The sequence below is a fragment of the Amblyraja radiata genome, chromosome 2, assembly GCF_010909765.2.
Source record: "Amblyraja radiata isolate CabotCenter1 chromosome 2, sAmbRad1.1.pri, whole genome shotgun sequence".
In the NCBI taxonomy this organism is placed as follows: domain Eukaryota; kingdom Metazoa; phylum Chordata; class Chondrichthyes; order Rajiformes; family Rajidae; genus Amblyraja; species Amblyraja radiata.
Window position 1 is genome coordinate 103,958,267 of NC_045957.1, and position 27,848 is coordinate 103,986,114.

Consider the following 27,848-nt stretch of genomic DNA (forward strand, 5'->3'; position numbering starts at 1 on the left):
GGGAGGAAGTGGCTGTCGACTGGCAGAGCTGTCAACTGATGGGGAAATCTTATTGAAATTCAAGGCACTGGTGCCCACTCGTATTGTTTTTTTAAAAAGGCTTTGGAATTAGTTAGCAAGCATTTAATGAGCAGGTTTTCCCTCATCAATCTGATTCATCAATCAGGCAGTGAACTCAAGCGAAACAGAAAATATGAAAGATGAATTTGTCCAGCACTTGTTCTGTGGTTCATTAATGTAATTATTTTTTTTAATTATCTTTAGCACCCAAAGCAAAATATTTATTTCATGTAATAATTACATATACCTCCATGAGTCACGAACTGTTCACTTAACCGCATGGTCTTACACTGCTTCTGGCAATTCCCAGATTGCAACATTGTTCTGTTACTGAAAACTCTTCATAACCTGAAGTGTTGGTAAGTCGGAGTGAACAAAAACAGTGAGAGAGACAGGATTGCAGTAACAGCAGTGACAGAGGGGCAATCTGGTGTGGGAAGAGCAGTCACCAGCCAGCCTCACTGACTAAATGAGTGAAAGAGTGAGTCTGCTCGGTGCTCCCAGTTCTGCTCAGCTCCACTCAGCCCATGATTGTTGTCGCTCAGGGTAGGGGGATGGGGATAGATGACATGTGGCATTTCTCCATGCCCACCTAACAGAAGATGCCACAGCCCTGCGGCAGCCGGCAAATTCATCCCTATCCATCCCTCTGGTCTTTCAAACACTCGTTCATACCTGTTGGCGTCCACAGGTCGGGCGTTCATATCCCAGGGCAGACAGAATTTTACTTGGACAAGTATAAAGTGTTGCATTTTGGTAAGATTTACAAGCTTACATAAGAAATGGTAGACCCACGGAGAGTGCTGCAGGATAGAAAAACAAAGGGGTATAATACTGATATTTCCTAATTGTTATGATGGCTCAGCCTACCAGTCATAGAATCATAGTCACATAGCATGAAAACAGGCCCTTTGGCCCAACGACATGCTGTCCAAGATGCCCCATCTACACTAGTCCCACCTGCCCGTGTTTGCCCATATCCCTCTAAACCTTTCCTATCCATGTACCTGTCCAAATATATTTTAAATATTGTTATAGTATCTGTCTCAACTAGCTCCTCTGGCAACTCATTCCATGTGCCCACCACCCTCTGTGCGGAAAGGTTCCTATAAAATCTTTCCCCTCTCACCTTAAATCAATGTTCTCTGGTTCTTAATTCCCCTACCCTGGGTAAAAGGCTCTGTGCATTCACCCTATCTATTCCCCTCATGATCTTATACACCTCTATAAGATCACCCCTCATCCTCCTGCACTCCAAGGAATAGTCCTAGCTCCAAGGAATGTGTCCCAGGTTCTGAAGACAAATCTGAGAAATGCTGTGGTGAAAAATGAAAACAGCACCAGACAGCACTGATCAATGTACCCTACCCTCTGTAAGTGCCACCATCATGAACCATTAGATAAGGCTCACTTAAAAAAACAGACTTTTGAAGGAAATTGCACCATTTAAAATGTATGGAGTAGATACATATACTTCAGGGGACTAATGTGAATCTAATGATAGGAAAATGACAATTCAAAACCCTAATAGAGTAAGAAAAATATATGAACACAATTAATTCACTCAAATCTCCACCCTGTGAGTTTCTTGCGTGATCGCTGAGCTTGTGACAGAGTAACTGTTGGAGATGGTTCTCTATAACGAAGCAACAACTCAATTACTGATTAATTATACAACGTAAAATGTTTAGGCAAAGCTGACGGTCTTTGATCTTTAATTATCCAACAATTCCTACTTTTCCACATAACATTTGAAAGAGAATTCTAAGTGAAAAACTTTATTTTAAATGCATATTGTACATTGGATTTGTATTTAATGCAATAATGCTTATGTTTAATACATGTTACAGCAATTTTATTATTTTTTTCATTTAATGTATAGTTTCAATCAGTGGCTGGTGCTCACTTCGACCTTAGACCTTTAGCCACTAACTGCCACTCAGTCCATTCTTAACTGCATTACATTGAGCTGTGGAGAATACAGAACTTCTATTGAGACAATATTGAGCAAAGGTCCATGGCAAATTGTGTTTGCAAACTACTAAAGATTATATTAAATAATTTTCATACTATTTTGGATCTTTGATATTACCTAGATATATTTATTTTATATTTTATCTTTTATCTTTCAGTGCACAGTGTAGACAATGTCAGTAAAGTATATATATATATTTTTAAATGCTTAAGAAGGAAATATTCTTCCTGATGATCCAGACATTGCAGTACAACTGAGATCTCATCTAAAAGAATTGGTATTTGAAAAGTATTGTGAGGGTTTCTTGGTTTCTTGGGTTCTTTGTCCTCTAAAATATTCCAAATGGAATTTAAACTGGAGGTGGGGCAGGCCAAATGGGGTGAAATGCATCGGGCATTGGTGTAGGGCTGTGTGGAGCAACAAAGTCACTCAACGTAAAATGTTAGAAGGCAAAGCTGATGATCTGTTATCTTTAATTATCCAACAATTCCTACTTTTCTACATAACGTTTTCAGTGGAGAATTATGTGAAAAACTTTATTTTAAATGCATATTGTACAATGTATTTGTATTTAATGCAATAATGCTTATGTTTAATACATGTTACAGCAAATTTATTATTTTCTTCATTCAATGTATAGTTTAAATCTGTGGCTGGTGCTCACATCGACCTTCGACCTTCGACCTGTGGCCACTAACTGCCACTCAGTCCATTCTTAACTGCATTGCATTGAGCTGTGGAGAATACTTCTATTGAGACAATATTGAGCAAAAGTCCATGCAAATTGTGTTTGCAAAAGTAGGTAATATCTTTGATATTACCTAGATATATTTCTTTTATCTTTCAGTGCACAGTGTAGATAATGTCAGTAAAGTATTTTTGTCTAAGTATATATTTTTTCAACGAATGCTTATATTCTTCCTGATGCTTATATTCTTCCTGATGATCCAGACATTGCAGTACAACTGAGATCTCATCTAAAATAATTGGTATTTGAAAAGTATTGAGAGGGGCAGGCCAAATGGGGGTAAATGCATTGGGGATTGGTGTAGGGCTGTGTGGAGCAACAAAGTCACTCATCATCAACCATTACAAAAGTTATTAGCTCTCTTAATGCCACAAGTTTTGCCTGTTTAAGCACTGGCCTTTCTGCTGAACCTGTTACACTGTAAATGGCAAATGTTAAGTATCAAATTGGCTTTGTGATTTTTAGTAAGTTTGAGAAAGTTATAGGTTTGATTGCATTAAAACACTTTTTCCAATAGAGTAAAGCTGGCACGAACAGATTAGTCCTTGATGTGTTAGGCTAATTGTCTATATGTTGCAATTTATATATATTTCAAATAATTGGATTTTTAAATCTTTGAACAAATTTCAATGATTTGTTTGTTTTTAATTATGTTTAAATAGTTCTGAATGTTGTAGACAGTCGAGAATCATAGAACATAGAACAGTATGACACAGGAACAGGTCCTTTGGCCCGCAATGTCCATGCTGAGCATGTTGCCAAGTTAAACTAATCTCCTCTGCCTGCATGTGATCTATAACCCCCAATTTTCTGCATATCCACGTGCCTGTTCAAAAGCTTCATGACCAGGGTTAGTGTTGGCATGCTTACATTATTCTATCATGTCATTTGAGGGCCTACCTCGAATCCCAGACTACCTGGGCCAGTGAAGCCATCTTTTTTGAATGGACATTGATATATTTGGGAGAACGAGGGCATGGAATAGTTGGAACAGGCTAATCTCAAGGAAAAGCCAGGTTAATTTATTCACATATCCAAACACTGTATTGCCATATATGCCATTGTTGCAAGAGTTTTGAAATATCCGATTGCACGGTTTGAAAAATATATAATGTATTTACAAAACATATTATTCTGGTGCAATATTTGGGTCAAATATTGAGATTGCCTGAGCATTTTTCTTTTCTTTCCCAACCTTGTCGTATTCTTGTGACCATTCTGTCTACACATGGCGTTATGAGGATCAGCTTTAGAGCAAGCACAATGCATGGGATGATCATGGACAGGAGGTAACTTGGCGGAAGACCCCATTTATAACGCGAGAGATTTAAAAATTTATTCCAGCCCTGTAAAGCAGTGTGTACTGTGCACAGCAACACTGTGACGTGGCCGAGTTTTGACTGTAAAAATAAGAAAAAAATACTTTAGACAGGATTAAAAATTCATACTTAAGGCATAACACCATATTAAGCAATGTTCAGTATGTTTTTCATTGGTAGTAAGAACAATTAACTTCAAATACAGAAAGCCTGACTCAGCATTTGATATATAGGCTTATTTCCCCAAATGTTTTCTACTTCTGTTATGCTTTATTGGATATGCTAGTAAATAACACGTTAGCATAAAAATGATTAAACTTTTATAGTAACTGATGAAGTACCTGAACAAATCTGAATTCTCTCCAGTTCATTGCGTTGCTCACAGAGGAAAGGGAGGTTATTCCGAGCAAACAGAAGACTGAAAATCCCAAGACTCCAGATGCGTAAAACGCATCACTTCGCCAAATCCAGACCATCGCTATGTCTGTGGTTGAGTTCTTTTTCGTCTGGGTTGCAATGAAGAAATAAACTTGTTATATCTCAACGGGGCTATTCGACACATAAGTGCTGGAGTAACTCAGTGGGTGAAGCAACATCTCTGGAGAACATGGACAGGTGACATTTCGTGTTGCTATCTTTCTTCACACTAACGTGATGGTGGGAAGAAAGCTGGAAGAGACAAGTGACAGGACAAAGCCTTTCAAGTGATAACAGATGGGGGGGGGGGGGGGGAGGTTATGAAAGGCAAATGACTGTTCCAGCTGCTACGGTCAGGCAAACGCCTCCGCTGTCACGCTGTGAAAACAGAGAGGATGAGACGGAGTTTCTTCCCGCAGGCCGTCAGGACTGTAAACTCTTATCTCACTAGGGACTAATTTACTGTTCTAATTCTCTGTTGTGTTGTGTCTTTTTTTTTTAAAAAGTTTCTAACTTGTAAATACTGGTTCTGTTCTATTCTGTTCTGCTGTTTTTGCACAATCCGCAGGCATTGCCACTTTCATTTCACTGCACATCTTGTATGTGTATGTGACAAATAAACTTGAATTGACTTGATTGGACGAAGGCCAGAGATGAAAAGGCTAAAGGTGTGAAATCAGCATTGAGATCAGTTCTGGCCCAAAACATCACCTATCCATGTTCTCCAGAGATGCAACCTGATCCACTGAGTTACTCCAGCATATTGTGTCTTTCTTTTGTAAACCAGCATCTGCAGTTCATTGTTTCTACATAGGGCCATTTGACAGTACCACACTTACTTTCAGAAGGAAACAATTTCACTTCATATAACCATATAATATAATATAACCATATAACAATTACAGCACGGAAACAGGCCATCTCGACCCTTCTAGTCCGTGCCGAACTGAAATGCTGTAATCTTGAGCAAAACACAAAGTTCAGGAGGAATTCAGTGGGTCGGGCAGCATCTGTGGAGGGAATAGACAGATGATATTTTGGGTTGGGACCCTTCTTCAGAAGTCTTTTGACATGCTGACCTTCATCAGTCAGGGAGGGAATCGAGTATAGATTCGAAGTTGGGATTCAATGTTACATTTGTATAACCTGTTGGTGAGGCCACATTTGGAGTATTGTGTTCACCCTGCCACAGGAAAGATACCTGCTGGAAAGAGCGCAGAGAAGATTTACGAGGATGCTGCCAGTACTTGAGCGCCTGAGCTGCAGGAAAAGTTTGGACAGGTTAGGACTTTATTTTTTGCATTACATTATTTTGATAGGTGATCTTACAGAGGTGTATAGAATCATGAGGGGAATAGTTAGGGTGAATGCATAGACCCTTTTCCCAGAATAGGTGAATCAAGAACTAGAGGACAAAGATATAAGGTGAGCGGGAAAGAATTAATAGGAATCAGAGGGGCAACTTTTCTCACATTGTCGGTTGAGTATTGGGAAGTACTAATTGGTTATAGTGTGATTTTGATTGGAAACTGGAGACCCATGTAAAGGTCACATTAGGAATTGACAAGCAGAGAAAAATCAGTCTTGGTTAAAAAAGAAACTTTCTTTGCAACCTCCTGCAGTAATCAGAAACCCCATTTCTTAAGAAAATGCTGCCATGGAAAGCATTGACAAGTAATTGCTTCTCGTAGGGTCTCGACCCAAAATGTCATGTATTCCTTTCTTCCAGAGATGTTGATTTAAACCAGCAACTGCAGTTCTTTCCTACAAAAAATCTAGACTACACTTCTTCCCACCCTGCTTCCTGTAAATACGCTATCCCCTACTCCCAATTCCTCCGTCTAAGCCTCATCTGCGGCCAGGGTGAGGTTTTCCATACTAGATCATCGGAAATGTCCTCATTCTTTAGAAAACGGGGGTTCCCCTCTTCCATTATAGATGAAGCTCTCACCACGGTCTCCTCGATATCCAACTGCTCCGCTCTTGCACCCCCTCCCCCCACTCGCACCAAGGACAGAGTCCCCCTTGTCCTCACCTTCCACCCCATCAGCCGTCGCTTCCGCATATAATCCTCCAACACTTTTTCAACCTCCAACGGGATCCCACTACAGACCACATCTTCCCATCACCACCCCTTTCTGCTTACCGCAGAGCTCGTTCCCTCCGCAACTCCCTGGTCAACTCGTCCCTTCCCACCCAAACCACTCCCTCCCCAGGTACTTTCCCCTGCAACCGCAGGAGATGCAACACCTGTCCATTTACCTCCCAACTCAACTCCATCCACGGACCTCTTTTCAGGTGAGACAGAAATTCACTTTCATCTCCTCCAACCTCATCTACTGTATCCGCAGTTCCAAAATTGGAGGAACAGCACCTCATATTTCGCTTGGGGAGCTTATACCCCAGCGGTATGAACATTGACTTCTCTAACTTCAAATAGCCCTTGCTTTCCCTCTCTCTCCATCCCCTCCCCTTCCCAGTTCTCCCACCAGTCTTACTCTCTGACTACATTCTATCTTTGTCCCACCCATTCCCCTGACATCAGTCTTAAGAAGGGTCTCAACCCGAAACGTCACCCATTCCTTGTCTCCAGAGATGCTGCCTGTCTAGCAGTTTGTGTCTACCTTCGATTTAAACCAGCATCTGTAGTTCTTTCCTGCAGATGTGGCCTGACCTGATGTAACTCCAGCTTTTTGTGTCTGCTTCCATTGACAATTACGCAAAGGAGCTCTATTAAGAAATGTAACATGAAGCTTTATAACCATATAACCATATAACAATTACAGCACGGAAACAGGCCATCTCGGCCGTACAAGACCGTGCCGAACAATTATTTTCCCTTAGTCCCACCTGCCTGCACTCATACCATAACCCTCCATTCCCTTCTCATCCATATGCCTATCCAATTTATTTTTAAATGATACCAACGAACCTGCCTCCACCACTTCCACTGGAAGCTCATTCCACACCACTACCACCCTCTGAGTAAAGAAGTTCCCCCTCATGTTACCCCTAAACTTCTGTCCCTTAATTCTGAAGTCATGTCCTCTTATTTGAATCTTCCCTATTCTCAAAGGGAAAAGCTTGTCCACATCAACTCTGTCTATCCGTCTCATAATTTTAAAGACCTCTATCAAGTCCCCCCTTAACCTTCTGCGCTCCAGAGAATAAAGACCTAACTTATTCAACCTTTCTCTGTAACTTAGTTGTTGAAACCCAGGCAACATTCTAGTAAATCTCCTCTGTACTCTCTCTATTTTGTTGACTGTACTCTCTCTATTTTGTTGACTTTCAGTGTTTTTATATTGTAATAACAAAAATAATCTTCAAGCTATTAAAAATACCTTTATTTTTGAAAATCCTGCAGGAAGAATAATTTGGTTATCGCGAGACTGAAACTAGCTCTGACCGCTCTTTTCCCCATTGACACAATTGTTTCTATAATGCAGCTTTCTATAGCACGAGGTTTCATGGGAACAAGTTACCTGTATATAGTATTTGCATTCTACATAAAACACTACGTAATATCTCTCTACGGCAATGTGGAAAATTATGTGATCTAGATTGTGATTTTGTGTCATAATGGAGGATGAGTGATTTGGAACATTTTACAGTTCTCCTTGTTTTTATTTCCATTGGTCTGATCAAGAGTTAATAGTGACCATGTTAGATAGTGAATGAACTGTGCACAATGGAATTTCTGCTGATATCAATAGACAATAGATAATAGACAATAGGTGCAGGAGTAGGCCATTCGGCCCTTCGAGCCAGCACAATATGTTCATGGCTGATCATCCCCAATCAGTACCCTGTTCCTGTCTTCTCCCCATATCCCCTGACTCCGCTATCTTTAAGAGCCCTATCTAGCTCTCTCTTGAAAGTATCCAGAAAACCGACCTCCACCGCCCTCTGAGGCAGAGAATTCCACAGACCCACAACTCTCTGTGAGAAAAAGTGTTTCCTCGTCTCCGTTCTAAATGGCTTATCCCTTAATCTTAAACTGTGGCCCCTAGTTCTGGACTCCCCCAACATCGGGAACATGTTTCCTGCCTCTAGCGTGTCCAAACCCTTAACAATCTGATATGTTTCAATAAGATCTCCTCTCATCCTTCTAAACTCCAGAGTGTACAAGCCCAGCCGCTCCATTCTCTCAGCATATGACAGTCCCGCCATTCCTGGAATTAACCTTGTAAACCTACGCTGCACTCCCTCAATAGCAAGAATGTCCTTCCTCAAATTACGGGACCAAAATTGCACACAATACTCCAGGTGTGCTCTCACTAAGGCCCTGTACAACTGCAGAAGGAACCCTGCTCTCCCTGAAAACCTATAGGTTACAATTGCTCTGAAAGAAGTGGGTAGTGAGTAATTTCAGTGGAAATGCAATGACGCATATGATCTGTGATATATTACAAACACTAAAAAAATTAAAAAACTGATATTTGTTATAGCTACAAAGCAAAATAAAACAAAATGGTGGCAGGCTTCATTATGACAATGAAAACAGTGGCAGCATCTTAAGGGAATTATTTAGTTTTTGTGAAATCAGGAAACAAATTCAGTTGTGTTGCCACAGTGTCTGGGATTAACAACTGAGGTTGTGACAGGAGTCAACATTTGTGATTGTCTGGAGTACAAGGGGGAATTGGAAACATGGGAAGGAGTAAAAATCAGGGAACAATGAACAAAGGATTCAAAAACAATAACTAATTGTGTTAGCTAATTTCATCCACCAGGTTGTGTTAGCAACCTGGTGGATGAAATCTACATTCATGGGAAGAGGCATTGATCTCCAGTATTTGATAATATAATCAGACAAGTTGAACACCATGCTGACAGTTCATTATTACTCATTTTGTCTCATTCTGTATGAGCAATTTCAACCCATATGTTTCCAGTAAGTTCAATATAAGAAACAACATACTCTGAAACTCTGATGAAAGAGTCTTCAGTGTCTTGTTCTAACATTCATTGCTGGGGGTGGGAGATTGCAACCTTCACGTGGTCCACCCTGTTTCGACAAGTGCAATGAACCTGGTGTGCACAATCAAATAAGAGCAAATAGAACAAGTTGTCCTACAACTTTAGGCTGTGCACGCCATACGCAAGAAGAAGAAGATTCATTGCTGCATGCATGCCAGTAAGTAAATTTCAGCATTAATCTAAGATATGATCATGAATGTGGTATTCGCAGGTATTGATGGCAAAGTCTCTCAGGTCGAGTTCATATATCACCGAAGATCGCAACAACTATTCTTGCTCATAAGAACATAAGTAGGAAGTCATTTACTCAGTCAGTCTCCTCCAGATCCAAAACCATGCCCATTCCTGCCAATTTACCAGCCCTGAGCACCAGCTGGGAGGCATCCACATTTGAGGGAATTGTTAACAAATTATGTATTTTAGAGCACTGAGTATGTTTGAATCTTACTCAACGTATAGGTTGAAGAAATAATAAGTTAAGAGTAGGATTATGCATAAAGTCCTGGAGTAACTCAGCAGATCATACAAAATCTGTGGAGGAAATCGATAAGCAGTGTTTTGGGTGGGCCTCTCTCACAAAGGAGAAGGATCCTGACCCAAAACGTTGCTGATCCATTCGCTCCATGGATGCTGTCTGACCTGCTGAGTTACTCCTCCAGTTCATATTTTAGTTTTACTTGTAGAGATACAACATGAAATCAAGCCCTTCAGCCCACTGAGTCCACACTGACTATCGATCACCCCTTTCTTTTAGTTAAGGAGATATGGTTGCAGTCATGGCCACCAGTGCAACCACTGTCTTTAAACACCTTGGATTATCTTATTTTATATTATGGCTTAGAAAAGGGTAAGGAGATTATGGGAATGTTTGAGTTGCAGAATGAATGAATAAAGGAATGAATGAATGAATGAATGAATGAATGAATGAATGAATGAATGAATTCAGTCATTTATTCAATGGAGAAATTAATTCTGAATCCTTGCAAATGCCCCACTGAATCCTTGCAGATGCTTTCACAGAGTAGGAAAGGGATGGCTGTAAATGAACACAAAGCAAGTGATAAAAGATACAATAAATCTCACTGTTTGTTTATCCTAAAATCTTGTTCCCATTTTATGTATTTTACAGTCTTTCCAAGCTGCAGGTGGTCTTGGTCAGGAGGGATGTAACAGAGCTACCTTTGCCTCCTCAGTGTTTCTCTCTGGGTTATTGGCCATCTTACTCGAATGCTCCAGAGCCACTTGGGGAATGCAGAACCTACACCAAAGTTCTGCATATTCAGGTTCAGTGCAGCACGGTGACGTAGTGGTAGAGTTGCTGCCTTAGAGCAGGAGAGACTTGAGTTCAATCCTGACTATGAGTGCTTAAATGCGTGACCTGCGTGTATTTTCTCCGGGTGCTCCGGTTCCCTCACACCCTCCAAAGACCTACAGGTTTGTAGGTTAATTGGCTTCGGTGAAATTGTAAAAGTGTTGGACAGTGTTAGTGTGTGGGGATCGCTGGTCAGCGCCCGGTGGGCTCGGTGGGCCGAAGGGCCTTTTTCCACGCTGTATCTTGAAACTAAATTAAAAACTTACCATATCACCTATAATAGAATGGTATTCTAAAAAGGAATACAATACAGTAAACATGACTTACCTGTGCAATAATATATCGAGCATTTTTCAAATAAGTTGAGTACCTAAGTGGAATGATCAATGAATAGAATACATGAAGGAAGCCATAGGCAAAGGACATGAGTCCAAGTTGTTTTCGACACAGCATCCACTTGTCAAGCCAGTTAGGGAATCTCTTATATTTGGTCCCTCGGTAGAGCTGGAGGAATGCAGCAATCACACCTGGCAGGTAAACCAACCCAAGCAGAATGAGAGAGACAGCTGGAAAAATCTTATTGGGTATGGAAACCATCAACTGATAGGACTTATTTTCATTCTTTTGTACATAAGGATAGATGATTTTAATCAGCACAGAGTATAAGAAGAAGAACACAGTGAGACCAGCTGATATAATAAATGGGTATCTCCACATTGGAAAGAGCTGTAGCGGATAGTTCTCGACTTCTTCAGCTGCTAGGAGAGATCCCTGGTCTAAAGGAGTGAGGCCTAAACACCTGGCAATATCCACCACCTGCTGTTTGGATTTATTGTCATCACCACAGATAAAAACCTGTAATAAAGCACAATTGATTTTACTACTGGTGAAACTGCAAATACAAAATTCAATGTAATTAGCATAAGTTGTGAAATTATTATAAAAATACGATTAGCTGATCCGTGCAAACAACTCTCTTCCCATAATAAGTAGACATGTATGGCTGCCAAACACTTTAACCCCTTCCTTCCCTTACTGACCTTTCTGTCCTGGGCCACCTCCATTGTCAGAGTGAGGCCAAATGCAAATTTAAAGAACAGCACCTAATATTTTGCTTCGGCAGCTTACACCCAACGTTATGAAAGTTCATTTCTCTAACTTCAAATAACCCTTGCATCCCATCTCACTCTGTCCCTCCCCTACCCTTGTCATTGTATTGTCGTCCTATTTAGTTTCATTGTCTGTATAACTCATTTTCACCTAGTTTACAGCCAGGAATGGACCATGGTGGGCTCCACTTTTCCTTGACCATTGTTACTTTTTTGCATATCTTTCACTCATTTTTTCTATATCTCTATAACCGTATATATCTCTCGATATCCCTTCCCCTGACTCTCAGTCTGAAGAATGGTCTCGACCAGAAAGGTCACCTATTCCTTCTCTCCAGAGCTGCAGGCTGGCCGTCTGAGTTACTCCAGCTCTTAGTGTCTATCTTTGGTTTAAACCAGCATCTGCAGTACCTTCCGACACATGTGTGTGACCTTACCTGACTGTTAGCATCCAGACTGCCTGACTGGAGGGCCCAGGCAGAAACTGTGTTAAACCCCTTCACCACAATAGCTTTGGGGAGCAGCTGAGATAGATACTGTGCATTGGACTCTGGGTATTGATTCATTTTGAGGTTGTTGCTCACATCCACCAGCACTTTTCCATCAAGCAAATTGGACAGAGCCAGGAGGAAATCATAGTTCTCCCTGTGAACCGCCAGGAAAATGATCTTGGATTCTTTCAGGGCATCGGCGTGGGTAAGGACTTGAGCTCCACTTGGCAGCAAGGTGGAATTCTGTGGGTTTCGACTGCCAAATACCACTTGGTGACCTGACTTGAGTAGCCTTATACCTAAAGATCGGCCAAAGTCCCCAGTGCCAAAAATGCAAATTGTCTCCTGCTTCTGGTCCAACCTTTTTCTGTTGGTTGTTGGATTAAGTGTGATCATGTTCGATGAACTGATGTCCATCTCTGAAAAACATACAAAAAAAAATTTACTTTTTATAATATTTGCCAATTAATTTGATAGTTTTATTTTCAAACCAAACTTATCAGATGCACAAGTACAGTAAGGTACAAGTACGATGAAAATCCTGCTTGCAGCAGCTTCACAGGCATCTCTACCCAAACAACCACACTAAACCATAATTTATACTTTAATTATGCACGAATTGCACAAGTCTCCAAGACAATGAAAGCAAGTCCATGATAGTGCAAGAAATGATGCATTGTTCCGTTGCTGAAGTAAGATTAGGGTAGTACAGGATGGTTCAAGAACTGGATAGATGTAGGAAAGTAGCTATTCATGAACCTGATCATATTGGATTTCATGCTTTTGTATCCCCGACCGAACGCCAGCAACGAGAAGTGATCATTGACTGGATGGTAGGGATCATTAGTAATAAATGTCACCTTCTGAAGCAGCACCTCTTGTAGATGCTTTCAATGGTGGTGAGGCTGTACACGTGAGGAACTGGGCTAAGTCTACCACTCCCTGCAGCCTTGTCTTTTCCTGTGCATAAGAAACACCGTGACAGGCCATGATACAACCATAGAACATTGAGCATGGAATAATACAGCACAGAAATGTGTCGGAAGGACTGCAGATGCTGGTTTAAACCGAAGATAGATACAAAATGCTGGAGTAACTCAGTGGGACAGGCAGCATCTCTGGAGAGAAGGAATGGTTGACATTTTGAGTCGAGACCCTTCTTCAGACTAGTTAAGGGAAAGGGAAATGAGAGATATAACTGATGTAGAGAGATATAGAACAAATGAAGTAAAGATATGCAAAAAAGTAAAGATGATAAAGGAAACCGACCATCGTTAGCTGTTTGCTAGGTGAGAACGAGAACCTGTTTTGACTTGGGTGGTGGAGGGATGGAGAGAGAGGGAATGCAGGGGTTACTTGGTTAGAGAAATCAAATTCATACCAATGGGTTGTAAGCTGCCAAGCGAAATATGAGATGCTGTTCCTCCAATTTGCGTTTAGCCTCACTCTGATAATGGAGGAGGCCTGGGACAGATAGGTCAGTGTGAATGGGAAGGAGAATTAAAGTGTTTGGCAACTGCGAGATCAGGTAGGACTGAGTAAAGGTGCTCAGCGCCCAGTCTACATTTGGTTTCGCTGATGTATAACATCTTTTTTTTTTTTTCTATTCAATTCAATTTATTTGTCATTTGGACCCCTTGAGGTCCAAACGAAATGTTGTTTCTGCAGCCATACATTACAAAACAAAAAAGACCCGAGACACAACACAGTTTACACAAACATCCATCACATCGCTGTGATGGTAGGCAAAAAAAACGTATCTCTCCACTGCACTCTCCCCCCCATGTCAGAGTCAGAGTCAAAGTCAAAGCCCCCGGCTGGTGATGGCGATTGTCCCGCGGCCATTAAAGCCACGCCAAGTGATGCAAGGTCGCGCTCCGGGTCTTGTTGTTAGAGCACCCGGCGTGCGCTCGCAAAGTCCCGCGGCCATTCCAAGCCGCGCGGGGCGGTGCTGTAAGGCCCCGCTCCAGGTGCTCTTCAACCCCACAACTCGGGCGGGAGAAATCGCCGTTGCGGAAGCCCCGAAAAGCGGTCTCCCAGCAGGGACTCGCGGGCTCCCGGTGCCGCCGTCCGCCAAACCCGCAGTTGCAGCCTCCGAATCTCCGGGGGTCGGGTGGCAGCAGCGCAATACCACAGCTCCACCCGCTCCGGACTCGGCCAGCCCCGTGACGGTGAGTAGTCGGCAGCTCCGCAGCTGGAACCCCAGGTCGTTCCTGTTGGAGGCCGCTCCACGTTGCAGCCCCAACGACAACGGAGACCCGACAAAGAAAAGGTCGGGTCTCCCGTGCAGGGGAAATATTTTAAAGTTACCCCCTCCCCACCACACCCCCCTCCCACCCCCCCACACACATACCCCAACAAAAAAAAGAACAAAAACTACATAAAAACAAGACAAAAAATAATAAAAACACAGACGGACTGCAGAGGCCGCTGCTGATGAGAGTCGCGCCGCCCACAATTTGTTTACAATTTCTTGAACAATGGATACAGTAGATGAGGTTGGAGAAGGTGCAAGTGAACCTCTTCCTAACCTGAAAGGACTGTCGGGTTCAGAGTCGGGTACAGAGTCGAGGGAGGAGGTATAGGGACAGGTGTTGCATCTCCTGCGGTCGCAAGGGAAGGTACCTGGGGAGGGGGTGGTTTGAGTGTGAAGGGATGAGTTAACCAGGGAGTTGTGGAATGAATGTCTCAGCGGAATGCGGAAAGGGATGGAGATGTGAAGATGTGACTCGTGGTGGGATCTCATTGGAGGTGGCAAAAATGTTGGAGGATTATGTGTAGTATGCGACGGCTGATGGGGTGAAAGGTAAGGACTAGGGGGACTCTGTTACGGCTTGGGGGAGAAGTAGCAAGGGTAGAGTTTCGGGGTACGGAGGAGACACGTGTGACGGCCAGAGGGTTTGTAATAGAGTCTATAGTGTAATAGTGTAATTGTCTATTACAAAACCACTGACTCCCACAACTATCTCGACTATACTTCTTGCAACCCTGCTTCCTGCAAAGACTATCCCCTACTCACAATTCCTCCATCTACGCCGCATCTGTGCCCAAGATGAGGTTTTCTGTACCAGGACATCTGAGATGTACTCATTCTTTAGGGAATGGGGGTTCCTCTCTTCCATCATAGATAAGGCCCTCACACATGCCTCCTCTGTAACATTGTACCAAACCCCATTTCTCTTCATTATCTGATGATTTACGAGATTCTGGTGTAAGTTTGGTTCACTGCCACGTTGCCATGCCATTGCCATGGCTACCTTCGTTCACAACTTCTGGAGGTCACCACAATCCAGTTTTACCCTCCTTCTCTTTCAGTAACTTATTGTGGTCAGTATTCCCTCTGATTATTCCCTCAATAATCCCAAACCCTACAAATATATCCAAAAGGGCCTTCACCACCTGGCACATATCTTCCTACAAACAGAAAACTAAAGAAATCATCTATGGAATCTTACCGTGCCACCGCTGGTAGTGCTGCTGCCTAAAGGGCCTGTTCCACTGTACGAGGTAATGCCCTAATGACCTGGACAGGTTGAGTGAGTCAGCAGATGTGTGGCAGATGCAGTATAATATGCAGATTAATGTGAGGTTATCCACTATGGCGGCAAAAACAAAGGGGCAGGATATTATCTCAATGGGGGAGGTTAGTGTAAGGGGGAGGTACAGTGAGACCTGGGTGTCCTTGTACACCGGTCACTGAAAGCTGGCTTACAGGTACAGCAGGCAGTGAAGAAAGCTAATGGAATGTTGGCCTTCATAACAAGAGGATTTCAGTATAGGAGTAAAGAGGTTCTTCTGCAGTTGTGTAGGGCTCTGGTGAGACCACATCTGGAGTATTGTGTACAGTCTCCTAATTTGAGGAAGGACATCCTTGTGATTGAGGCAGTGCAGCGTAGGTTCACGAGATTGATCCCTGGGATGGCGGGACTGTCATATGAGGAAAGATTGAAAAGACTAGGCCTGTATTCACTGGAGTTTAGAAGGGGGGATCTTATAGAAACATATAAAATTATAAAAGGACTGGACAAGCTAGATGCAGGAAAAATTTTCCCAATGTTGGGCGAGTCCAGAACCAGGGGCCACAGTCTTAGAATAAAGGGGAGGTCATTTAAGAATGAGGTGAGAAAAAACTTTTTCACCCTGAGAGTTGTGAATTTATGGAATTCCCTGCCACAGAGGGCAGTGGAGGCCAAAGTCACTGGATGGATTTAAAAGAGAGTTAGATAGAGCTCTAGGGGCTAGTGGAGTCAAGGGATATGGGGAGAAGGCAGGCACGGGTTATTGATAGGGGCCGATCAGCCATGATCACAATGAATGGCGGTGCTGGCTCGAAGGGCCGAATGGCCGCCTCCTGCACCTATTTTCTATGTTTCTATGTTTCTATGTAATTCAAGAGTTCTCCCGAGTTTTCCCCTGATTTAAACTTGGAGAATGTCCGTAGCGGATCCGCAGGAGTTCGTGGATATCTCGTAGCGGCTCGTATGAGTAAAACAATACTCATGATGAAACGAATTGTTACTTTTTACTTGTACGAGCCGCTACGAGACATCCACAAACTCCTACGGACCCGCTACGAACATTCTCCGAGTTCGAATCAGGGGAAAACTCGGGAGAACTCTTGAATTACCTCGTACTTGGGACAGGTCCTTAACAGCACCAGAGATCCGGGTTCGATCCTGATCTCGGATGCTGTCTGTGTGGAGTTTGCACATTCTTCTTTTGTTATGTGGGTTTCTTCCAGGTGCTCTAATTTCTTCCCACATCCAAAAGACTTGTAGGTTTGTAGGTTTGTAGGTTAATTGACCTCTGTAAAATTGCCCCAAGTACATGGTGAGTGGATGTTAATGTGGGATAAGATAGAACAAACGTGATCAGGTGATCAATTATTGGTGTGGACTCAGTGGGCTGAAGGGCCTGTTTTTTTGATGTGTCTCTAAAACTAAAACAAATTAATAGAAATCAACTTGCAATCAATGGGAAGAATTGTCCCTTTAAATACACTCATGAGGCAGTCTTGTGTAATTAGTGCAACCATGCAGAGAAAGAGAGCTGGCTTACAGCATTCTGCTGCAACTGATTAACCATTGTAGTACTTTCCAACAAGATGTGCACATACTTGTTCTGCCAGATGTCATTTTCCGGCAAGTAGCCTTTAAGGGAGTTTTAGAATCACTGTTAGAATGTCCCAAAGTGTTTTACACCAATGAAAGCCAAGAAATTAATTCCATTAGCACCTAATTTTTATGAACAAATCACACATAATTGCAATTGTTCCTTGATTGGGTCAGAGATCATTTTTGGTGGAAATTCGACCCACTGGGAAATTGGTCCAGTTACATCCACACACCAGTCACCTATGTGGCTGATATTTTTCCAATACCAGTCATACACCTAATGATGTCACAAGTGACCCTCTGAGTGCATCCACCTTATGGACCTCAATCTGTGCATTCAATTGCAATTTACACCCTTCACTGAATATACAAAAACACACACACATACAAGCATGCACACGCAGGGACACAGATACAAATACATATACACACATACTTGCACATACACATACACGTGCATAGAACAGAGAACATAGTACATTGAACACTATGCAGCCCACAATGTCCGTGTCGAACACGATGCCAAGTTAAACTAATATTCTCCGCCTACACAATGATCCATGTTCCTCCATTCCTTACATTTCGAAATGCCTATCTAAAAACTTCTTAAATGCCATGATCGTATCTGCACGCTCACCAAAGATTCCCCATCCTTCCTATAAAGTGGCGACTAGAACTGCACACAATACTCCAAGTGTGGCCGAACCAAATATTCATCCATCTGTAATGTGACTTGCCAACCTTTACACTCAATGCCTCAACCAATATTCACTGTCCTACCCATGTGTGTTGCCAACTTTAAGGGAGTAATGTTTAGGGACCACAAGTGGACCCCAAGATCCATTTGTACATTAATGTTCTCAAGGGATTTGCCATTTACTGTACAATTTCCTCTTGCAATTGATCTCCAAAAATGTAACACTGTACACTTGGCTGGATTAAACTCTTATCTGCCATTTATCTTCCCAAATTACCATCTATAGATAATAGACAATTCTTCCCATATCTCTTGACTCCGCTATCTTTAAGAGCTCGATCTAATGGCCTGTCCCACTTAGGCAACTTTTTAGGCGACTGCAGGAGACAATGCAGTTGCCACGTATTCGCGGGTAGATGCCGGGGAGTCGCCTTCATGGCCGCGAGGAGTTCCCGCATTCTGGGAACTAGTCGCGGCCTCATTATGTTGAAAAATTAGCGGTGACTAGAATGAAGCTGCCATGGAGAGTAGCAAGAATGCTCGTGACGTAGGTGGGCCGCCAGGAGGTCCTAGTGGATTGCCAGGAGGTCGAAGGTTCTCGGAGGTTCTCGTAGGTTGTAGCCGGTGCTGACTGGTGAATTTCATTGGCTCATTGGGAAAAAAGAAGGTAAGCCTCTCCCCCACTCTTTTAAAAGCCTTACCGGACACCGTGCTTTAGCCATCTTAATTACGGTGCCAACCTTCCTGTTCATCACGGTGTGTCCGTATCACCTTGGCTTTGTACGGTGTGAATATTTTAGACAGCGCTCGCCCCACTTGCCCTGTTCCCCGCCCGCATAACGGGCTGGTGAAGGAAGCGTTTGTGTGTGTTTGTGCGTGTGTTCCACTCTGACAGCCGCCGATCCAGTTGCTGGTTTTTCAGGCGACTGCCGGCAACTTGACAGTAACCGGCAGTCCACTGAAAAATTGCATAAGTGGGACAGGCCCATAACTCTCTTGAAAGCATCCAGAGAATTGGCCTCCACTGCCTTCTGAGGCAAAGAATTCCACAGTTTTACAACTCTCTGGGTGAAAAGTTTGTTCCTTATCTCCGTTCTAAATGTCCTACCCCTTATTCTTAAACTGTGGCCCCTGGTTCTGGACTCCCCCAACATTGGGAACATGTTTCCTGCCTCTAGCATGCCCAATCCCTAATAATCTTATATGTTTCAATAAGATCGGTGGGGGCGCTGCAAGTCGGCGCCCTGTCAGCAGCGTGTCTGTTTTTTTCTACTTTTTTTGTTTTTTTAGTATGGTTTAATGTATGTTTTTAATGTTCCTCTGTGCGTTTTGTGTGGGGGGTGGTGTGGGGGGGTGAGGGGGAAACCGCTTTGGTCGCCTCCTCCACGGAGAGGCGACTTTTTTCAGATCGCCTCCCCCATGGCCTAACAATATGGATCGGCGCGGCCTTTCCCGGAAACGCGCCCGGGGCTTCAGTGGGGGGCGCAGCGTGGACTCTCGGCGTGGAGCGGGCGAGCCCTCGCTGGGGCTCGCCGGAGGGGAGCCCTCCGTTTCGCTGGCCCGCGGCAGCCGGCAGCCTGAAGCCGCGGTCTGCACAGCTCCAGCTGGCGCGGCGTCTGCAGCCCGGGATCTCACGTTGGCGACCCGGGGAGTAGAAGAAGCTTCCACCGCCGGCCCGCGGCCAACTTCTACCGCGGGCGCGGTGGCGACTTACCATCAATGGGGACCCCTGGAGGGGAGCTTCGTCTGTCGGCCCTGCGTTCTGCGGTACTTCTGGCTGCGGCGCGAACTTTAAATCTTCGACCACTGGCCTGTGACCTACACCAGCCTGAAGCCGCGGTCTCCAGTGGGGAAGAGCCGATCCTGGACTTACCTTGACTTTTACCTTGTCCTTTTACCATCTGGACGCCTGCAGCAATGGCTGCGGAGGGTTGAGGTCTCGACCACGGGGGAAAATGGAGGAGGACTGGCCAATTCCTGTGCCTTCCACCACAGTGATGAATGCTGTGGTGGATGTTTGTGTTACATTTTTATTGTGTTTGTGTGTTCTTTATCATTGTACCGCTGCTGACAAATTAATTTAACTTGCACTTTATGTGCAATGTGACGAACAAAACTGATTGTATTGTATTGTATTGTATTGATCCCCTCTCATCTTTCTAAATTCCAGTGTATACAAGCCCAGCCGCTCCATTCTATCAACATATGGCACCTACACTGCATCCCTTCAACAGCAAGAATGTCCTTCCTCAAATTTGAAGACCAAAACTGCACACAATACTCCAGGTGTGGTCTAACTAGGGCCCTGTCCAACTGCAGAAGGACCTCTTTGCTCCTATACTCAACTCCTCTCAACATGCCATTAGCTTTCTTCACTGCCTGCTGCACCTGCATGCTTACTTCCATTGACAGATGAATAAGGACCCTCAGATCTCGTTGTACTTCCCCTTTTCCCAACTTGACACCATTCAGATAATAATCTGCCTTCCTGTTTTTACCACTAAGATGGATAACCTCACATTTATCCGCATTAAACTGCATCTGCCACGCAGCTGCCCACTCACCCAACCTGTCCAAGTCACCCTGCATCCTCATAGCATCCTTCTCACAGTTCACACTGCCACCCAGCTTTGTGTCATCTGCAAATTTGCTAATGTTACTTTTAATGCCTTCATCTAAATCATTAATGTATATTGTAAATATCTGCGGTCCCAGCATCGAGCCTTGCGGTACTCCACTAGTTACTGCCTGCCATTCTGAAAGGGACCCGTTAATCCCTGCTCGTTGTTTCCTGTCTGCCAACTAATTTTCTATCCATGTCAGTACCCTACCCCCAATACCGTGTGCTCTAATTTTACCCACTGATCTCCTATGTGAGACCTTATCAAAGGCTTTCTGAAAATCCAGGTCCACTACACCCACTGGCTCTCCCTTGTCCATTTTCCTAGTTACATCATCAAAATATTCCAGAAGATTAGTCAAGCATGATTTCGTAAATCCATGCTGACTCAAATGTGCCTCTTTTTTTTCTTTTTCATCTTTTATAATTGACTCCAGCAACTTCCCCACCACCGATGTCAGGCTAACTGGTCTATAATTCCCTGTTTTCTCTCTCCCGCCTTTCTTAAAAAGTGGGATAACATTAGCTACCCTCTAATCCACAGGAACTGATCCTGAATGTATAGAACATTGGAAAATGATCACCAATGCATCCCCAATTTTTAAAGCTACTTCCTTAAGTACCTTGGGATGCAGACCATCAGGCCTTGGGGATTTAACAGCCTTCAGTCCCATCAGTCGACCCAACACTATTTCCTGCCTAATGTGAATTTCCTTCAGTTCCTCTGTCACCCTAGGTCCTCTGGCCACTAGTACATCTGGGAGATTGTTTGTGTCTTCCTTAGTGAAGACAGATCCAAAGTACCTGTTCAACTCATCTATAATCTGTTGTATTCTTCATCATAGAGTCATGGAGCACAGAAATAGGCAGTTGGTCCTTCTTGTCCATGCTGACAAAGTAGACATACTGGGCTAGTTCCGTTAGCCTGCATTTGCTTCATGGTTCTTTAAGCTCTTGATATCTGTCATAGAGTCATAGAGTGATACAGTGATACAGTGTGGAAACAGGCCCTTCGGCCCAACTCGCCCACTCCGGCCAACAATGTCGCAGCTACACTAGTCCCACTTGCCTGCGCTTGGTCCATATCCCTCCAAACCTGTCCTATCCATGTACCTGTCTAACTGTTCCTTAAATGATGGGATAGGTCCAGCTTCAACTACCTCCTCTGGCAGCTTGTTCCATACACCCACCATCCTTTGTGTGAAAGTTACCCCTCGAGTTCCTATTAAATCTTTTTCCCTTCACCTTGAACCTATGTCCTCTGGTCCTCGATTCCCCTACTCTGGGCAAAAGACTCTGTGCATCTACCGATCTATTCCTCTCATGATTTTGTATACCACTATAAGATCTCCCCTCATCCTCCTGTGCTCCATAGAATTGAGACCCAGCCTACTCAACCTCTCCCTATTGCTCACACCCTCTAGTCCTGGCAACATCCTCGTAAATCTTTTCTGAACCCTTTCAAGCTTGACAAATGTATTTTAAATTTGTATCTACTTCTATAGCTAATTCCAGCCATGAACACCCTATGATGAAAATATTTCCTCTGCTCCCCTCTTACATCTTTCCCCTCTTACATTAAAAATCATCTACTCTGGGAAAGCTTATGAGCATTTGCTTTATCCACGCCCTTCCCGATCTTGTACACCTCAACTTTCCATCTTCAACCTTTCCAACTTAATGACATCCTTCCCATATTGAGTGACCAGAACTGCATAGAGTACTCCAAGTGTGGCCTCACTAATTACTTGTACAGCTGCATCATAATGTGGAAGGCTACTCTTCCATACTAGCCTACCATGTGAAAGGCATTGCTATAGTCCGTATAGACAACATCCATTGCCCTGATCTCATCAATCCTTGTGGTTACCTTTAAAAGATTTATGAAACCCAATTTCACATGCACAAAGCATCCCTTTCGACTGTCCCTAAACAGTCCATTCCCATCCAAAGGTGGTAGATCCTGTCTCTAAGAACCACGTCCAACAGCTTTCCCTACACTGGTATCAGGCTCACCGACCTGTAGTTCCCTGGCTTTTCCTTGCTGGCCTTCTTACATATTGGTACAACAGTCTTCTGGAACTTCACCCGTGGCTAAAGATGCTGCAAGCATCTATGCAAAGACTTTCACAATTTTCTCCCTAACATCCCACAAGGTTCAAAGAGACACTTGGTTTAGCCCTGTGGATTTATCAACCTTAATGCATTTCAAATCCAACTGTAATGCCTCTTTGGTAATTGGTATCTGATCTGAGACATTTAAACTCCTATGCCACAATTCCTTAGTGTTTATGTTCTCCTCCTCTGTGAACATGTATTCATTTAATCTCCCCCATCTTCTGTGGCTCCACATGAATACAGTCAATAAGTATCATTCATTCATTCATTCATTCATTCATTCATTCATTCATTCATTCATTCATTCATTCATTCATTCATTCATTCATTCATTCAGTCATTCATATAAAGTGCTATCCAGAACTTAAAGGGAACCTATTCTTTCTAATTCCACCCATTTACTCTTAACTACTACTATCGTTTGTTGTTTGTTTTTTGAGTGTGTGTGTGTAGATATATATACATATATACACACACATAATCGTTCATCATATTGTTTACAGTGTACTATGATTACACGTTTTGTTGTGCTGAAGCAAGTAAGAATTTCATTGTTCTATCTGGGACATATGACAATAAAACACTCTTGACTTGACTCTTGTTATAAGAACCTGGAGTCTCGTAGGATTTTCCTTACCTTGCCTGCCAGTTCCTTTTAGGGGCTAGTGGAATCAAGGGATATGGGGAGAAGGCAGTCATGGGTTATTGATTGGGGACGATCAGCCATGATCACAATGAATGACGGTGCTGGCTCAAAGGGCCGAATGGCCTCCTCCTGCACCTATTTTCTATGTTTCTATGTTTCATGGCTTCATTTTGCCCAGCTGATGGCCTTCATATGTGAACTTGTTATACTTGTGGAGGGATTTGCTTGATCATGAAATGCCTCAGTTTTTCTGACCAGACCCTTAACATCTCTCATCATCCAAGGTTCCCTAAAGTTGTCAGCCTTGCCCATCACTCTAGCAGGATCAGAAACATGGAACCCCTGTACTCTGGCTATCTCAATTTTGTAAGCCTCCCATCTCACCGTTATCCCGTTTACCAGTAAACAAACTCTCCTAATTGACCACTGCAAGTCCCTTTCATTGCCTCTAAAATTGGCCTTGCCCTAATTTAGGACCTTAGCATGTGAGCCAGTCATATCTTTCAATATCAATATCAATATCAATCAATATCAGTTTTATTCGTCACTTGCACATAAAGTGCAAGTGAAATGAATTTGTCAGCAGTGGTACAATGAAAAAAGAACACACAAAAACACAATACAAATTTAACACAAACATCCCCCACAACATTCATCACTGTGGTGGAAGGCACAAAATTTGGCCAGTCCACCTCCATTTCCCCCCGTGGTCGGAACCTCAACCCTCCGCAGCCACCACTGGTCCAGATGTGCAGACAGGTAAAAGTCCAGGTAAGTCCAGAATCGGCACTTCCCCACCAGAGACCGCGGCTTCAAGTTGGTGTAGGCTGCAGGCCGGCGGTCGAAGATTTAAAGTCCCCGCCGCGCTGCAGCCAGAAGCACCGCAGACAGCAGGGCCGGCGGTCGAAGCTTCTCTCCAGGGATCCCCGGCGAGGGACCCCACTCCTGATGGTAAGTCCACGCCGGGCCCGCGGTAGAAGTTGGCCGCGGGCAGGCGGTCGGAGCTTCTTCTCCTCCTGGGTCCCCATGAGGGATCCCAGGCTGTGGACGCCGCGCCGGCTGGAGCTCTGCAGACCACGGCTTCAGGCTGCCGTGGGCCAGCGAACGGAGCTCTCCCCTCTGATGAGCCCCGGAGGGGGCTCACCCGCTCCACGCCGAGAGTCCGCGCGGCGCCCGCCGCTGAAGCCCCGGGCGCTTCTCCAGGAAAGGCCGCGCCGATCCTCGATGTTAGGCCACGGGGGAGGCGACATGGAAAAAGTCGCCTCTCCGTGGAGGAGGCAACCGAAATGGTTTCCCCATTACCCCCCCACACCACCCCCCACACAAGACACACAAAGAAACATTAAAAACATATATTAAAACACACTAAAAAAAATTAAAAAAGTTGAAAAGACTAACACGCTGCTGACAGGGCTGCTGGCTTGCAGCGCCCCCACCGACCTTGTTAACTACTTTAACAAATTACTTTAACAAACACCGACCCATAACTACTTTAAAACAAATAGAACTATGGTTACTGGTCCCAAAGTGCTCCTCCAATGACACTTGCTGTACCTTGCTCTCAAAGAGAGGAGGTCCACTTTTGTGTCCCCTCTAGAAGGGCCTTCTATATTTTAATTAAGGGCACTTTCTTGGACACATTTAACAAATTCTAAGCTCATTGTACTATGGGAGACTCAATCAGTATTAGGGAAGCTGAAATCTTCCACTAATACCACCCTCAAAAGCACATTGTGTTTTTATTTGGTAAACCAGCACCTGCAGTATCACCAATACCACACATACTTTTACAGCTATATTCTTCCGCATCTGCTCCTCTAATTCACGCTGACTTTTGAGAGGCCTATGATAAGGTTCCACTAGGACCACAAAGTGCAAATCACAGCAGACAAAAAAACATTGCCTCAAGGATAGAAAGTGTGGTAACTGGAGTAAGGTAGACAATTGTGATCCTTGCCAACAAGTGCTCGGATGACAGCAGTAGCATTTTGTAGTTAATGGATGATGCTCAGTTAGTAGGTTTGGTAAACAGTGAGATGGATAGTAAAAGACAACAGGAGGTTGTAGCTAAATAAATAGCAGAATGAAAAATCAAGCAATGGACAACATTTACAGAAGGAAGTGCAAAATGGCATATTTTCGCAGAAGGAACAATGACAGACAGTTTGGGCTGAATGGTGCAATTCTAAATGTTGGACAGGATTCGAGGGAATTGGATTCAGTTGAAATATAGAATCCTGGGCTTCATGACGGGGATGCAAAGAGAAATTGAAGCCACAATTGGAACATTGTGTTCATGTCTGTTCTCTACATTCAGGAAGGATTTTAGGTCCTGGGAGGAAAGTTCTGAAGATTTGCTGGTATGGTTCCAGGGAGAAGTATCTAAGACAAAAACTGCCATTGTTCTCTTTGGAGCAAATAAGGGTTGGTGGCTTGATAGAGGAGTACAAAAACGATGAACGTACAAAGGGTAAGTGAAGAGACGCTTTTCTCGTTAGATGACGATTAAGGGTCTATAGAACACATACTTCAAGTGACGGGCAAAAATACCAGAGTGATTTTTGGAAAAAATATTCTTAAAGAGATTGGCGTTGATCTGGAAGTCACTCCTAGATGAAAATTTGGATCCGCATTAGTTGAAACCTTTTTGGTTTACTGAGCTCGGGAAAGGAGAGGAAGGGTACGGAAGTAAGATCATTGCTTGTCCTTCTGCTAAATTTAGCCCTCTTTTGACTCAGAGGGCCAAAGGATCATCTCCATCATAATAATTATATGACTCTTTGATGTTCTGACCTAAATCTCAGTAAATGCTGTTTCTTGCTTTGAGTTGAGAAAAACGTGATCATCTGTACTACAGAGAAAACTTTAAAGATCTGAATCAAACCAGAAAAATTTGGTTTGAATGATAGAAGAACAAGAACACGAGACAGAAGAATGATAGAAGAACAAGAGCAAGTACAGCAAAAAAAAAAGCAATGTTTCCCAGTCATGCATCAGTCTGCACTAAACCAAAAGAGGTTTCAGTGTCAATGACAGTGTCCATGGAAAATAAAGGGTGATCTTGGAGACACAAGGGACTACAGATGCTGGAATATTGTATCATTCCGTGGGTCAAGCAACATCAGCGGTGGACATCCATAGGCGACATTTCAGGTTGAAACTTTTCTTCAGACTAATTATAGTATGGGGGAGAAACCTTTTTCTAACTTTCTCCCCTCTGCTTTAATCAGTCTGAAGAAGAGTCCTGACCTGAAACATCACCCATCCATGCCCGCCACAAATGCTGCTTGACCTGCTGAGTGACTCCGGCACTTTGTGTTTTGCTAAAAGCTGCTCTTATTTATCTATTTCAAACAAGCACTAAAATCTTACTTTGGCTGGTCGTTGGAAAGAGCCCCTTCAGCAGATTATTTGGAATCAGTTTGAGTAATGATTAGGGGTCTTAACCAGTGCCAATCTCCTTACAGAAACTTATTTGTCCTAAAGGTCTGGGAAGAGATGCAGATGTACTTATCGAGGCCTGTGTGTAACAGCTGGATGACATAGGTATCTGTGCTGTGCCAAGTGTTCCCAGGGACACACACTGAAACAAATATCATCTGCAACTGAGAGACCATTAATACAGTGAAAGACATAGTCTGTACGCTGACCTCACTGGTATTCTGAAGACAATCGTTGTCTAAGACCGAGTGCTGCTATCTAGCATGGTCAAAGGTCCAGGACTTTGTGTTAAAAGATATGCTGAAGCTGCATGCAACCATTACATGCGTTCTAAGTTAGAAGTGCAATTATACCTAAATTGCACATAAATTAACTGAAACCTGCACTAAAACTCCATGAACCATTTGCTCTGGTATTATAGATGAAGGATAACTGATGACATGATAACTAAGGAAATATGGACTTGTGCACTCTGTGTGATATGATATTGAATTTCTTTTAAATGTATATATTGAAATTTTCAAAAGTCATTTGTGAAACTACTATCAGCTTTCTGATAGCAGTTGCAATGGGTGAAGCAAAAGATTCATAAAACTTTTTAAATAATTTACAGAATGTACAAATAATTGTGTAAGAGGCTCTAAAAATATAATACATATCAAATATTCTTACCTTCTTTATCCTTGTTGTCCTGACTGTAAATAAAGGAAGTTAAAAGAACAAACTGTTTTTAACTTGAGTTGCTGGAGTTTATTTTCCAAACTGACCCGATATTTAAAGAAAATGAACTAGCCTCAG

The 27,848-nt window shown here is 43.3% G+C and overlaps 1 protein-coding gene across 1 annotated transcript; it reads right to left on the reverse strand.

Annotated features, from left to right (window-relative positions):
• Positions 1-1,753: 1,753 nt before the first annotated feature.
• On the reverse strand, positions 1,754-27,831 carry LOC116966433 (metalloreductase STEAP4-like). Its single transcript, XM_033012684.1, has 5 exons — positions 27,723-27,831; positions 12,361-12,833; positions 11,142-11,669; positions 4,444-4,608; positions 1,754-4,183 (listed from the first exon to the last, which is right to left on the reverse strand). Exons 2-5 carry the CDS (start codon positions 12,829-12,831, stop codon positions 3,935-3,937), a joined length of 1,413 nt encoding a protein of 470 aa, XP_032868575.1. The 5' UTR covers positions 12,832-12,833; positions 27,723-27,831; the 3' UTR covers positions 1,754-3,934.
• Between the last annotated feature and the right edge of the window lie 17 nt (positions 27,832-27,848).